The sequence below is a fragment of the Sorex fumeus genome, unplaced genomic scaffold, assembly GCF_029834395.1.
Source record: "Sorex fumeus unplaced genomic scaffold, SorFum_2.1 ptg000093l, whole genome shotgun sequence".
In the NCBI taxonomy this organism is placed as follows: Eukaryota; Metazoa; Chordata; class Mammalia; order Eulipotyphla; family Soricidae; genus Sorex; species Sorex fumeus.
Window position 1 is genome coordinate 4,246,744 of NW_026606150.1, and position 15,309 is coordinate 4,262,052.

Genomic DNA, 15,309 nt, shown 5'->3' on the forward strand with positions numbered 1-15,309 from the left:
GGGGCCCCAGGTCCCAGAGCCCGGGGGAAAGGGGGCGCCTCGTGCCCGCCCCACCGGCCACTTCCCACAAGGAACGCAAAACTTTTTCTTTTTTTTACAAAATGTATTTATCTTCCTTAGAACTGAAAAATAAATCTATGTACAAAACAGGAACGATCCGGCTCCTTGCACCCAGTCACACCCCACCCCTGCAGGTTTCTTCGGGGGGTCCTCGGAGAGGGTCTGGGCCGGGGCGGTTCCCAGGGGGAGTGAGGTCCGTGCTGATTGGGGGGCCACTAGGGTTCGGGCAAGGGGCTTCTGTCACACGGAGGAGGGGGGTGGGGGGCTTCTCGGCCCGGGATCCTGGCACAGGGTGTGTGGGGGGGCGGGGAGGTGGCTCTCCAAAGTCTGGAAGCGCTCCCCAAGTTCCTCGGGGAGTGAGGGGCTCCACAGCCAAGCGATGGAATTCTGGGGTGCAGAAACGTACTTGTAGGGGCAGGGCAGGGTGAGGTTCTGGGGTCCGGCCGGACCTGTGCTTCTAGGGTGAAGGATGACGCCCAGCCACGCAGGCTGGGTGCACCCCTGAGCAACACCGGTCAGGGCTGGGAATAGCAGCAGCTGCCCAGGGCCCGACGTTCCAGTGGCGCCCGCGAGACCGAGGCCAGGCCGGGTAGGCAGTTTGGGGCCTGCTGGGGTTCTGGGGCTGGGTGATGGGCAGGGCCCTAGCTCGGGACTGGGGGGGTCCCCTCCCTCGACTCGGATCCAGTCAGGGCGGGGGGAGGGGGCGTCAGAGAGGGCCCTTCAGAGCCCCTTGCGCTGCCGCTTGAGGAAGGACAGCGTGTAGTCGCTGGGCGTGGACACCTTCTGCTTCTTCATCTGCACCTGTGACTGCGCCGTGAGCTGCAGCTTGATGGCGCTTGAGTTGATCTTGGTGGCGACCAGCAGCTCCTTCATGCCCTTCATCTTCTCACTCTGGAAGGTGAGCACGGGCCCTTCGGGCGGCGGGGAGGCCGCGGGCGCCGGCACGGGCGCCGCGCCACTGCCTTCTGGGGCCCGGGCTGGGCCGGGCACTGTTCCGGGGGGCTTCCGAGGGGGTGCCTGCGCGGCCCCCGGCCCCGGGCCCTTGTCCAGCGCCGGCTTCTTGGGTGGCGGAGGCTCCTCTGGTTTGGACTCGCGGCGCGGGCCCCGCCGCCGGCCTTCCCGGGCCTCCTCACCCCACGGCTCCTCGGCCTCGGCCGTATCGGCCTCCCGGCTCACAATGCGGACCTTCTGCCTCACCTGGTGGGGAGAGGGCTTGGGGTCACAGCGCCACCCCCGCCGACCCCGTCCCCAGATCCTACCCAAGGGGAGGCGGGCGCTCACCTGGCCTTCGAAGCGGCCCAGGGACTGGACCAGGAAGGTGGCCCAGCCCACATGCAGCACGGGCGTGGGGCTCCCCTCCTCCCACTTGCAGATGCCGTCGTAGAAGCGCAGCAGGTGGGCAAAGCACTCGGGGTCCTGCAGGGCAGAGCCCTGGCCCGGGGAGCCCTGCGAGAGGGGCACCCACGTTGGACCCCTCGGGCCAGATGGCACAAGCCCCAGGTCTGACCCCCCAAGCCAGCTCTGACAGGCGTGACCCTGAGCCCGAACCACGACACAGCGGCCTTGGGCTCGGCTGTGCCCGTGTACGGCTGTGCCCGTGTACGCCGGGGGCCAGGGGACCCTCCTTCCCTTCACCCCAGCCGCTCACTGACTCAGGGCGCAGTCGGGAGCGAGAGGGTGGCCCTCTCCGGGAGACCCCCTCCCCGCTCCGTCACCTGGCTCTGCTCCGCTCGCTCCTCGCCCGCCTCCAGCAGGCTGGCTGCCTCCTTCAGCAGGTTGGGGATGACGTCGTTGGCCACTTCGAAGAACTCCTTGTAGATCTCCTCGTCCTCTCGGCAGTAGTTGTAGCTGTGAGGGTGGGGGGGGGCATGAGGGGCTTCCCAGGGGACACCCCGCCCCTTGTGGGGACTGTCCCTAGGAGCTCCCCAGAGGATGCTGTGTCAGCCGGGGGTGGGGGTGGGGCGGCACAGCAGCGGCAGGAGAGCGGGGACAGGGAGGCGGGGCCCAGAGCCTCACTCCTGGATGACCGTGGCCGTGTCCGCCCAGGCCTGCAGGGCCTCGCGCACGTTGCGGTTGCGGCAGTGGAAGCCGGCCAGGTACATGTAGGGGTAGATGTGCTCGTCCCGGTAGTATGTCTTGGCCGAGGCGATGCCCTGCAGGGGATGGATGGAGCAGGGGTCTCAGGCACACACGTCCTGCTGCCCACACAGAAAGACCCCCCAAGCCCCCCCTCCACCAAGCCTCCAGCTCCCCCCCTCCAACTCCCTCCCCCCCCCCCGCCCCCAGTCCCTTCGGGTCAGCTTCACCACCAGGCACTCCTGCCTGGCTCTCAGACTGAGGCTGGTGCCAGGCCGAGGGACTGGGGACCCTCTGAAGTAAACCTAGGGGACTGGGGGGGGGGGGTGCGGCAGGGCGCACTCCTATACCAACGCCAAAACCCCAGTCCCACCCCATGTCCCTCTCCCATCCCCCGCACAGGATGCCCACAATTGACCTGATCCTCCCCAGCAAGGACGCTGACAGGCAGCAGAGGGAGCAGGGCACAAACCCAGGCTATGACCCCTCCGGGGTGGGGAGCCCAGAAAAGCCCCCTGCTCCCCAGCAGACATTCCCATTGGGAACCATATGGTAGGTTTTGGGGAACTGGGGCTACGATCACCATCCACTTACCCTCCGCCCCAAATCACCACACTGCTATTCTCTTCACCTGCGCCCCCACCCTAAGTTGAAGACTCCCCTGTACCCCCCCACCACAGTGCAGCTGTGCCCACCTTGTGGTAGAGGGTGAGGGGGTCCGGCCGGCCGGGGGTGGGTTCCAGCTCCTCCAGGTCCGCCAGGTTCCCCAGCGCCATGGGGTACCTGGAAAAGAGCCGCGAGTGAAGCTGCACGCCCCCCCCCAACACCAACCCGCCGAGCCCAGCCTGGTCACGGCTCCTGACAGACCCCCAGGCTGGACACGACTCCCCCCGAGCAGCCTGGCCACGGTCCCGACTGACCTTTCCAGATGTCCCAGGTCGTGGAGCAGCCACAGCAGCTTCTAGGGGCCGGGAAGAAGGGCTGGATCAGGGGCGCCCGAGTGGGGGTGTGACACCAGCAGGGCCCGACCCCCCGGAAGCCTTTCTGGTCCCCAGCGGCTTTCTCAAGAGCCCGGCAAAGGCAGAGGGGAGGGCGCCATGAACTCCAGGCATGGGGGACCCCCCCTCACCTGCTGCAGCTGCAGCAGCTCCAGGGAGTCGGTGTGCAGGTCAATGGACGGGTTGATGGCGCACACCATGAAGGCCACCTCCATCTTGCGGTCACAGCGCATGTAGGAGCCTTTCAGGTACAGCCAGCTCTGGGGAGACGGAAGCCGGGCTGGGTGCCGCGCCGGGAGCCCCAGCCCACAGGGGCCCCCCGACTCCCTCCCAGGCGAAGGTGGGGGCCGGCGGCGGCATGTGTGGCCAGGAGAGCACAGAATGGGGCGCCCCTCACCCGCTCAGCCACGCCCGCGTTGACCGTCTGGCCCCTGCGGTCCTCGTTGCCCTTGCCGTGCCAGGTGACCTCTGCCGTCTGCTCGCCGTTGGGCCCGAACACCACCCAGGCGTGGTCCTCGGACAGGGCCAGGTGGACATCACGGAGCCCCAGAGCCTGGCAGGCGCCCACCACTGCGAAGGCCACGCCGGAGCTGTCCAACTTGGTGCCTGCAGAAGGGAGAGGGAATGAGTGGGGGTCTCTGGGGATGCCCCCCTGCACCCCAAAACCTCAGCTAGCCCTGTCCACCGTCGCTCCTGGCCCCCAGGACCCTCCCCCCAGCTGAGAGTCCATCAGGCCTTTGACGCTTCACAAGACCAGAGCGGTATGGCTCTTACTTTATGGGTTTTCTCACTAGGTCCTAAGTAGGGTACAACAGGGCCAGGAAAAACAAGGCACTCTGTGGCACTGCCACACCCCCTGGTGGGGACTGGAACTTCTCCGCAGGCCCGTCTGGGCTGGAAAGCACCTGAGATTCCCTCCCAATTCGCAGATCCAGCCCCCAGCCTGCCCAGAGCTCTGGGACCCGCCCTGATCCTGTAGCTGCTGGAGGTCGAACCTCGACCTGCGTCTTTTCAGAGCTATTGTTTCATCTCCGAAAATGTGGCCAGGTCTGGGTCCCTTAAGGCCCCAAATCTGCTTCAACCCTGTCCCTCTGGCTGGGAGAACCCGCAGCAAATGATGGGGGGTGGGGGGGGCAGTCCCGAGGACCTGCCTTGGGCACCCGGCTTCCCATCTGGGGTCCGCGAGGGCGCTACTGCAATGCACAGGCGGGGTGGCCAGAGCCAGCCCTTCCCGAGGGACCCCGCCCCCCACCTGTGATGAAGCTGAAGAGGGACTGGATGTGCGCCCGGTCCTTGAAGTAGGAGCGGCTGAGGCTGTTCCAGATGACATCGGAGACCTTCTTGACGAGCTCGCGGCTGGAGACGCCCCCCTCGCGCGGGTACAGCGACAGGTCCACGGCGCCGCGGATCTGCGCGGTGAAGCGGGCGTAGAGGGCGGCGATGATGGACAGGTCGGCCACGGGGAAGTAGGTGAGGCCGCCGGGGGGGTCGGGCGCGGGGCTGGGCTGGAAGGTGAGCTCGGGCACGTTGGTGGGGATGACGCGGTTGACAGCCAGGAAGTGCTCCACGAAGCCCAGCACCAGGGACAGGAGCACCAGGTCGGGCTCCTCCCGGCCCAGCTCGGCGGCGAACAGGCGCACCACGTCGTCGATGGAGCGCAGCGGGAAGAGCGTCTTCTGGGCGGCCTTCAGCCCCATGGCGGCGGGCCTGGGCCTGCGGGAGGGCCGGGCAGGGAGGGTCGGCGTCCCAGCCGCGCTCACCCGCCTCCCATCTGCTCCCGCACTCGCCCCGCCGCGCCCCTGCGCCCGCCGCTGCACGGCCTCCTCCTCCCCCCCACCCGGCGCCACCAGCCCCGGCTGCAAAGGGGGTGCGCCCCTAGCACGCCCGCGAGCACCCTCGACGGCCGCCCCGGCCCATCTGCACCCCCCCGGGGCCCCGCACCCCGACAGGCCGCCCCGAAGGCGCCCCCAGGCCGAGCCCCCGAAAGCCCAGGGCGCGTCCTGGCCCGAGGCCCCCGCGCCCACCTCCGCGCTTACATCCCACACAAGGCACCGCGGCGCCCGCCGCCCGTGGCCTGCTGGGAAATGGAGTTCCGCCCCGCGGGCCGCGCTGCCTCCCGGGAAGTGGAGTCTCGGGGCCTCCCCCCGGCGCCTGCCGCGGCCACACTCGGCGGCGGCCCGGCCCGTGCGCGGAGGCTGACGGGAGAGACGGTCCCGCGTGCCGGGCGCCGCGGCGGGAGGACGGGAGGCGGCGCCGCCTCCCCGGCGCCTCGGTGATTGGCTCCGGAGAGTCACGCGGACGAGGTGGGCCGAGGCCCCGGTGCATCCTGGGAGATGTAGTCCGCGCCCGGGCCCGCTCCCTGCCGTAGGTTATTGTGCGCGCGGGGCTGAAGGCTGCCTTCCACACCCGCTGGGGTTGCCGTGTGCAGCCTCTTGAGTCGGAGAGATGCAAAAACAAACCCTACTCTAGGTCCAACAGTTTGGGGGGGAATGAGGGAGACCGGCTATTGGGCCACGCCCAGAGTTACAGAGGGGCTTGGTACAGTGCTCAGGCGTCAGACTTCAACGCGGAGCTGTTCTCTCTGGCCTCTTCTTTAATTTTGTTCACGAGAAAACTTAACACGTGCAGAGAAGCATCTAAAAGACCATGCGAGGCCGGAGAGAGAGCGGCTAGGGCGCTTTGCATGCCACCAGCCGCCCCGGCTTGATGCCTGGTTTGATCCCCTGAGTCCCACCAGGAGTGATCCTGATTGCAGAATCTGGAGTAAGTCCTGAGCAGAGTCGGGCGTGGCAAGACCATTGTTGGGGCGCCAGAGAGCTCAGCCTGCTGAGAGCATGCTTTGCACACGGAAGGACCTTGGTTAATCCTCTGCTCCCCTGGTTCCCTTCTGCCAGGATAGAGCGGGAATAACCCTCAAGCATGTTAGGGTTTGACCCAGAAAACAAACAAAATAACACCATTTTTGGCGCTCTTCTAGAGTGGCCCCCATCCACAACTTTGGGGTGAGTCATTTCTTCTTTTGATGTTTCTCTCTCTCTCTCTCTCTCTCTCTCCACCCCTCCTCTCCTCTTCTCTCTCATCCCACATTCTCCATAGAATTAATATGACTATTTAACTTCAAGGGGCTGGAGCGATAGCACAGCAAATAAGGCGTTTGCCTTGCACGCGACCCACCCAGGTATCTCGCCCACACAGCAAAGCCTGGCAAGCTACCTGTGACATATCGATATGCCAAAAACAGTAACGAGTCTCACAATTTGTTGTGAGACGTTACTAGTGCTTGCTCCAGCAAATCCATGAACAACAGGGAGGACAGTGCTACAGTGCAGTGCTGTTTAACTTCAAAAGAACAAATAAACAGATCAGATAAAGGACCATTCTCAGTAACAGGGTAAAAGCTTGAAGAGGGGGCCGGAGCAATAGTACATGGGTAAGGCATTTGCCTTGCACATGACTGACCTAGCCTACTTGGATCGGGGCTGAGCATCCTCCACCCAGATCCTCCAAATTCCAGTAGGCAGGGGTCACACCCACCAACTGGCTCCCTGGCGCTGTGTAATCCCATCAATGGCCAAGACTCAGAGACTATAAAACCCAGCTCTGGGAAGTGCGCGGCCACATTTGCGGCTGCGCGACATCTTATTATCTCATTCCTACTTTGGCCAAACTGGCAGGCAGCCAAATGTAACCTGCCCACACGGCAGAGTCTGGCAAACTCCCCATGGCGTACCCAACATGCCAAATACCAGTAACAATGATGGGTCTCATTCTCCTAAAGAGCCTTGAATATGGCACTTTCTTAAAAATCTCAGGGCTAGGATGAAGAAGACGTTACTGGGGCCTGCTCGAAGCAATCGATGAATAACGACTGACCTGAGATCAATCAGGATCCCATATGTTCCCTCAAGCACTTCAGGAGTAGTTCCTGAGTGCCCAGCCAGGAGTGAAAACTGAACCTCACTGGGTGTCCCCAAAAGAAACCAAACCAACAAACAAAACCAGGAGGTTGAACCATATAGTACAGGACCTGGGAAGACATAGGGTGTATCATTGCATAAACAAAAGATGCTGAACTCTAGGTGTGATGCAAGAATATATGATTACATCATATTTGATTTTATTTATTTAACCAGTCAGATGACAAACTCAAGGCCTCATACATGCTAAGTGTTCTGTGCCCCACAGCTGTGCTATATGCCTGGCCCCAGCATTAGTTTGGGTTTTTGGAGTTAGAGCGAACTGGGGTGGGGGCGGTTGGAGTATCCAGCATCCAGGAGACCCCAGTTCAATGCCCACAACATACATTCCCCTGGGTACTGCCCAGAGTAACGCCAAACACCAAGTATGGGGTGCGACAGTAGCTACTGAGTGTCCTCGCATACAGCCCCCAAACAAAACAAAACAAAACACGGGGGCCACGGCCTGGGAGGATAGTACCGTGGGTGGGGCACTTGCCTTGCACGCAGCCAACCTGGGTTCAGTCCCCATATCCATATGGTCCCTTGAGCACCACCAGGAGTAATTCCTGAGTGCATCCCCTGAGCACTGCTGAGTCTGGCCAAAAAAGCAAAGTAATTTTTTTTTTTTTATTTACAGAGGCCAGTGAAGTAGCAGAGTGGTCTGTTTAGTTTTTCGTTTTGTTTGGGGACCATATTTGGCCATGCTTGGGAACCACTCCTGGGTTAGTGCACAGGGGTTGTGTTCAGGAGGTGCACCAGCGAAATTTAGGGGACCATGTGCAATGCTGGGGATAGAACTAGGGGGCTTCCACATTCAAAACACATCCTTGGTCCTTAAAGCTATCTCCCAACTGGTGATTAGTTTTTTTTTTTTCGGTTGTTTGGGCCACACCTGGCAATGCTGAGGGGTTACTTCTGGCTCATGCAATCAGGAATTACTCCTGGCAGTGGTCGGGGGACCATATGGGATGCTGGGAATCGAACCCAGGTCGGCTGCGTGCAAGGCAAATGCCCTACCCGCTGTGATATCACTCCACCCCTGGGTGATCATTTTAGGGGAAGTTTGGGATCCTGGGAGATGGTTCAAAGAGCTGGCGTACATTCTTTGCATGCTGGAGGCCCAGGTTTGAGCCCTGACACTGCATGGAAACCCAGGGCTGATAAGAAAGAGACCTTCGGGGACTAGAGTGATAGGACAGCAGATAAGGCGTTTGCCTTGCATGCTACCAACCTGAGTTCGATTCCCAGCATCCCATATGGTCCCCCCGAGCACCGCTAGGAGTAATTCCTGAGTACATGAGCCAGGAGTAACCCCTGAGCATTGCCAGGTGTGACCCAAAAAGCAAAAAAAAAAAAAAAAAAAAAAAAAAAAGAGAGAGAGAGACAGAGAGATCTCGAAGGGGCTGGAAGGATGGTACAGAGGGCCAGGCATTCACCTTGCATACAGCTGACACCAGTTTGATCATCCCTGGTGCCGCATACGGTCCCCTGAGAACTGCCAGGAGTCACCCCTGGAGTAAGCCCTGAGCACAGCTGGTATGCCCCCACACCCCATCCCACCAAAAAAGATGACTTAAAGGGCTGGAGCATATGTTCTGCACACAGGACTCCCCTCCTCCCAAGGAAAGAAAATGATAATGATAAGACAGATGTTTCAGGGACAGGCTGGGGCGTAGCTTATGGCAGAACACTTGCTTTGTGTGGGCAAAACCCTGCAGTTCATCCCCAGCACCAAAAACTAATCATAGTAATAATTAAAAATATATAAGCATTTCGGGAGCTTTGCAATTGAGGGACAGGGTGGGGGGGTGCGCGCGGAGTGATAGTACAGCAGGTAGGGTGCTTGAATTGCACACAGCCCACCAGGGGTTGATCCCCAGCACCCCAGATGGTCCCTTGAGCATGTCAGGAGCGTATCTGAGCACAGAGCCAAGGGTAAGGCCTGAACAACACTGGGTGTGGCCCCAAACCAAACCAACAAAGACTGGCAGCTGGAGGGGTGTGTGCTGAGTTGTATAAATAGGACAGATGTCAGCTGGGGGGCTGGTGGCATCCAGAGGGACAGGTTCCCCAGGACCAGGTCTGGCCTGTACTGGGGGTACCAATGAGGCTAGCCACAGGAGCTGAGGTCACTGGACACCCACAGGGGACAGCAGTGTCCTGTTGTCCCCTGCCTGCCTCCGCCATCCTAGCATGCCTTTCTACAGCTTAGTGATGCTGAACTGGACCTGGGATCACACTCAGTCACACGCACTGGGCCGAGGGCTAGGACAATGGACAGGGTGCTTGCCCTGCACGCAGCTGACCCTGGCTCAATCTCTGGCATCACATAAAGGCCCTGGAGCCCCGGCAAGTGTGATCCTGAGCACAGAGTCAGGAGTAAGTCATGAGCACCTCCGGATGAGGTCTCAAAAACAAAACAAAAAAAAAAAAAAAAGAAAAAAAGAAAAATCACTTTTTCCAGAGAAAGGAGAGAGCTTTGTGTGCAGGAGGTGCTGGTTTGACCCCCTGCCCTGCACGGTCCCCTGAGCACCACGAGATTTGACCCTCCCACATTGAGTCAGGAGAAGCCTCTTAGACACCACCTGCACCTGCAGGTGTCCCCCCACCCCCCCCAATGAAAACAAAGCAGACTGTCCAGCCCAGGTTGTTTGTCTGCCCATTTTTTTCTTTTCTTTCTTTTTTTTGTTTTGGGCCACACCCAGCGATGCTCAGGAGTTACTCCTGGCTCCGCACTCGTCAGGAATCACTCCTGGCAGTGCTCAGGGGACCCTATGGGGTGCCAGGGATTGAACCCGGGTCGATTGCATGCAGGGCAAGCGTCCTCTCTACTTTACCATCTGCCCCGGGAAACGTTTTAGAACATTGGGGACTCAAGCCCTGGGACATGCCCATGTCAGGCCTGTACTTTACCACTCAGCTGCACCCTAGACCCTAGGAACACGGCGTTACTCAGCTCATGCTTGAGAGAGCGTTAACTCTCTCTACGTGACTGCTTACCTCACCGCTCTATTGACCTGGGGGCCGGGGAGCTCCTTGGAAGGTTAGCATCAATCCATGTTGCTAAGGGCACCCCTCGTACCCCATTGTGACAGCAAGAAATGTCTCCAGGCATTGCCAGAGACCACTTGCACCTCAATCTGAGCGAGTATACGGTGTAACAGGTCTGTGGGCAGATCTGCTGGGGGAATTGGTCAGTTGTACTCTGGGTGTTTTGGTTTTTGGTTTTTGGGTGAAACTCGATGGTGCTCAGGCTCTGCACTTGGGAATTACTCCCGGCAGGGCTGGGGGCCATCGGGGATGCCGGGGATCGAACCTGGGCTAGCCAGATGTAAGGCCAGCGTTCTACCCGCTATACTCTCACCGGCCTGCATCCTGAGTGTTAGACAAATATTTGCTGAGGAAATGAAGATGTTCACTTGAAGGGAGCCTGTGGTGGATCTGGAGCTGGGTGTTGGGGGAGGGGAAGGGAGCACCAGAAGAGGGGGAACAGCCCATGTGGAAACTGGGACCAGGATGTGACATTCAGGTCCTGACTATCTGACATGTGAAGCTTGGGTTGGCACCTGGTATTGCACTGTAGCACTGTCCTCCCGTTGTTCATCGATTTGCTCGAGTGGGCACCAGTAACGTCTCCATTGTGAGACTTGTTACTGTTTTTGGCATATTGAATACGCCATGGGGAGCTTGCCAGGCTTTGCCATGCAGGCGGGATACTCTTGGTAGCTTTCCGGGCTCTCCGAGAGGGACGGAGGAATCGAACCTGGGTCGGCCACATGCAAGGCAAACGCCCTACCCGCTGTGCTATTGCTCCAGCCTGGTATTGCAAAACAAACAAAAAAATGTTTTGGGCTGGAACCGAAGTACAGCAGGTGGGGCACTTTGTTTGCATGTGGCTGGCCCAGGTTCAATTCCCAGTACCCCGTCTGGTTCCCTGAGACCACTGGGAGTGATCCTTGAGTATCGCTGCCTCAATCCGAGCATACAGTATAACTGACCTGTGGACCAACAACTTCTTCCCAAGAATTTCAGTTCACAGATCTGCCTGGAATGGAGTCTGTTGTATGCTGGGTGTCTGGGGTTTTGTTTTGGGGAAGAGTTGGGGCTACATATGGCGGTGCTTAAGGGCTACTCCTCCAGGTCTTGTGCTCACAGAGTGATCCCTGGCAGCTCTTGGGTATCAAGCACCAGGAATCAAACTGGAGTTGCCCAAAAGCAAAATCAAAAGGCATGGACCTTGCAAGCAGGAACTGTACTTCATGGTGTTCCAACCTGGTACTGCAAAAACGAGAGAGGAGCCCGCCGGGAGGGCCCCTGCCTTGCATGCACTTGACGTGGGTTCAATCCCCGGCATTCCAGATGGTTCCCCAAGCCCACCAGGAGTAATTCCTAAGCACAGCTGGCGTATTCTAAAAAACCACAAAAAAAGAACAAAGAAAGTGGGATGCCTGAGGGGCTCCTGGAGGAAAGATGCAAAGAACTGGAGCTCTTTCCTACCTGGATGCCCTTAATATCTTTACCAAATAAAGGGTGTTGGGAGGATCCTCCCAGGATGGGAGATGCGTGCTGAGAGTAGACTATAGTCCGAACGCGATTGCCACTCAATGCCTCTTTTGCAAACCACAGTACCCAAAAGGAGAGAGAGAAAAGGAAAGGAAAATCTCTGTGGCAGGGTGCGATGGAGGGGGGGTGGGTGGGAGGGATACTGGGATCAGTGGTGGTGGAGAATGGGCACTGGTGGAGGGATGGGTACTCAATCATTGTATAACTGAAACCCAAGCACAAAAAATTTGTAAGTCTACAGCTGTGCCTCATGGTGTTTCATTAATAAAAATTAAAAAAAAAAACTAGAGCTCTTGCTTAGCCAGTGAGAGCCCACAGCTCTCTGCACGGTCCCCCAAGCCTGGCAGGAGTGAGCACTAGGCTGGGAGTATTCCCCTCTGCGCACTGCTAGGCGTGGCCAAAAACCAGACAAACAACCCCATGGGCCTGGGGCTGGAGAGAAAGTACACGGGTCAGGGCTTGCCTTGCCTGTCCCTCCTCTGCACCGTTCCCAGCACTGCATATGGTCCCTCAAGCACAGCCAGGACAATGGTCCTTTCTTGCTGTTTTTAGGGGGTCACAGAAAACTGTGCTTTGGCTGACTCCTGGCTCGGCACTCAGGGATCACTCCCGGCAGGAATTGGGGGCTTACATGGGGTCAGCTGCGTGCAGAGCAAGTGCCCTACCAGCTTCACTATCGCTCTGCTCCAAGACTGATCCCTGAACACTGCCAGGTGTGGCCCAAATCCCCTCCCAAAACCTCCAAATGAAACAAAAAACCACACGAACCAGAGAAATAGCACAGGAATTAAAGCGCTTGTCTTGCACGCAGCCAAGTCCAGTTTGATTCCTGGTTCCCCAAGCACTGCCAGGGGTCACTTCTGAGCAAAGGGCCAGCCAGGCATAGCCCTTGAGCACTGCCATGTGTGTCCCTAACTCCCCCAAATGCCCCAAAGCAAGAAAAATTATGGTGCTTGAGACTGAGTTTCTTGACAGAGGATGGGGCTCAGCGGATAAGCCTGCCTCCCAATCCTGAGCGCAATCCCTGCACCAGTCTCAAAATAACTGGGGCTGGAAAGATAGTACAGTGGGTAGAACACTTCCCTTGCACACAGCTGACCAGAGTTCAATCCCCGGTATCCCATATGGTCCCCCTGTACAATCAGGAGTAACCCCGGAACAAAACAAAAAAGAGGGGGGGGGGAGACAGAGAGAGAGAGATCCTTAAAATAAATGGAATATAGGGGCTGGAGCAACAGTATAATAGATAGGAAGCTTGTCCTGCATGTGGCTGACCAGGATTTGATCCCAGCATCCCATATGGTCCCCTAGCCAGTCAGGAGTGATTCCTGAGTGCAGAGTCAGGACTAAGCCTTGAGTACTACCAGCTGTGGTCCAAACCTCCTCCTTCAAAAATGATATTATGAGCCACATGTGCAGTTTAATAATGCTTACAGCTACATATGAAAAGACACAAGTGAGATTAATCCTAGCAATATATTTTGTTTATTGCAATATATGCAAAATGTTATTTCAGCATATAATCAACATAAAAATTTAGTGCTAATTTTTTTTTTCCTCCTCCACTTCTGGCCTGAGAGCTGGTAGATAGTCGCTACTTACCTCATCCCCAGCAGCGCTGGTGAATAGCAAGAGCTCCCAATCTGAGGAGTTCAGCTCCCCAGTATGGGGGCAAGAGCAAGGGGTGGGGGTAGGTGGGAGAACTGGACCATGGCAGAAGGCCCAGGGGAATGGAGCAGGGACTGAGACTACCTGACTTGCAGACATTTGGTCACAAGTTCAAATCCCTGGCATCCTACATGAGCCCGCCCTGGCAGCTACTGTCTGCAATTCCTTGTGCCCTGAACGATTTCTAACTGCACTATAAGCGTCATGAAAAGGATGTGAGGACAGCCCCCCACAAAGCCCCAGCCACCACCAGGAAGAGACCTCGGGTGAGCGCCGCAGCGCCCCCTGCTGGGCACCGCAACCCTAACGTGTGTGCCTGGATTAAGTTTGGGCCTGGGAGAGCAACATGCATTAATGATAATGTGCAAGTATTTCACCCAGGCATGTATGTGGTCCGCGGTACCGCCACAGCGGCAGTGAAAGGAAGCGGGGGATAAAGAATAATAATGGAGGGGCTGGAGAGATAGCACAGTGGGTAGGGCGTTTGCCTTGCACGCAGCTGACCCAGGTTCGATTCCCAGCATCCCATATGGTCCCCTGAGCACCGCCAGGGGTAATTCCTGAGTGCAGATCCAGGAATAACCCCTGAGCATTGCGGGGTGTGTCCCCCGCCAAAAAAAGAGAGACTAATAATGGAAAAGTGTCTTGTTTGTGGGAAAAGAGGGAACTGAGAGGCGTGCTCTGATCAGACAGGGATGGAGGCGTCCCAGGTCACTTGTGTTCACTCCGAGCATCTGGAAGGTGGCTCTGGCTGACATGTGAGTGTGGCCACGAGGATTCAGAAGCCCACAGGCAGGCCCAGTGGGGAGCGGGAAGCCTGGGCACACCCGGCAGGGGGTAGGGCACAGCTGTGGCTTGGGCAGAGGGTTAGGGACTGTGTGGAGGCGGGTGAGGAAGCATGTAAAGGAACCGCTCTTGGGGGACGAAAGTGGGAATAGTTGGGAGGAGCAGCGTTGGGCAATGGGAACTGCAGGGGCCTGAGGCCCATGGTGAAGGGATGCGGGTTACAATCCCGGCAGGCTCTCAGGAGGAGGGGGCTCAGGGTGCTTCTGGAAGACAGAGGGTGCAAAGGGGTCTGAAGCCGTTTGAGGGGGGTGGTGTCATACCAGCTTAGTCCTCACACTGGCTCTACACTCAGGGATCACGCCTGGCAGGGCTCGGGGGGCCCTAGAGGGTGCTGGAGATCAAAATGGGGTAGGCCACGTGCAAGGCAAACACCCTCCCTACCCCATGGTATACCCCTCCAGCTTCTTCAGTTTTTCAATATCAGATTTTTTTTGGGGTCACACTGGCAATGCACAGGGGTTACTCCTGGCAGTGCATGGGGGACCATATGGTATCCTGGGGATTGAACCCGGGTTGGCAGTATGCAAGGCACGCGGCTTCCCTGTTGTACTATCACTCCAGTCCCAGAGAGAAACTTTTTCTTTCTTTTTTGGGTCACACCTGGCGATGCACAGGGGTTACTCCTGGCTCTGCACTCAGGAATCACTCCTGGCAGTGCTCGGGGGACCATATGGGATGCTGGGAATCGAACCCGGGTTGGCCGCGTGCAAGGCAAACGCCCTACTCGCTGTGCTATCACTCCAGCCCTCCAGGGAGAATATTTTTTGGACATGGTTATAGCCAGATGTGTGTTTCATCCTGATTCCCCCCCTGAACCCCGGGAGGAGAAAGTCAGGCAGGGAGGAGGGTGGCTTCGAAAGTTCTTTATTGTTTCCGTACTGTCTCATGGAGTCAGGCCTGATCCCAGCCGGGAACAGAGCGTCTGAGAGGATAAATATCTTTTTTGCACCCCACTTATCAGTAGGGGAAGTTTAATAAAAATAGCAATATAATAACAATAATAATATGATCAATAATAAAATGCCCCTAAACTCCCTAATACACAGTTGGCTGAAGCTTGGAAAGGACCCCCCTGTGCCTGGGAAGGCCAGATGTGCCTGCGGACCATGCAGGGGTGCCCATCTCCCCACAGGTGGCCC

At 58.1% G+C, this 15,309-nt stretch overlaps 1 protein-coding gene across 2 annotated transcripts; it reads right to left on the reverse strand.

Annotated features, from left to right (window-relative positions):
* Positions 1-460: 460 nt before the first annotated feature.
* MEN1 (menin 1) lies at positions 461-5,320 on the reverse strand. Of its 2 annotated transcripts, none has more exons than XM_056131616.1 (10): positions 5,171-5,320; positions 4,387-4,847; positions 3,532-3,740; positions 3,266-3,394; positions 3,057-3,097; positions 2,832-2,919; positions 2,077-2,213; positions 1,776-1,908; positions 1,342-1,506; positions 461-1,257 (listed from the first exon to the last, which is right to left on the reverse strand). In XM_056131616.1, coding segments are annotated over exons 1-10 (1,842 nt in total). In that variant the 5' UTR covers positions 5,173-5,320; the 3' UTR covers positions 461-780. The 2 variants fall into 2 exon arrangements, with proteins under 2 accessions (XP_055987591.1, XP_055987592.1); XM_056131617.1 differs by having other exon boundaries at positions 5,159-5,308.
* Positions 5,321-15,309: the final 9,989 nt, after the last annotated feature.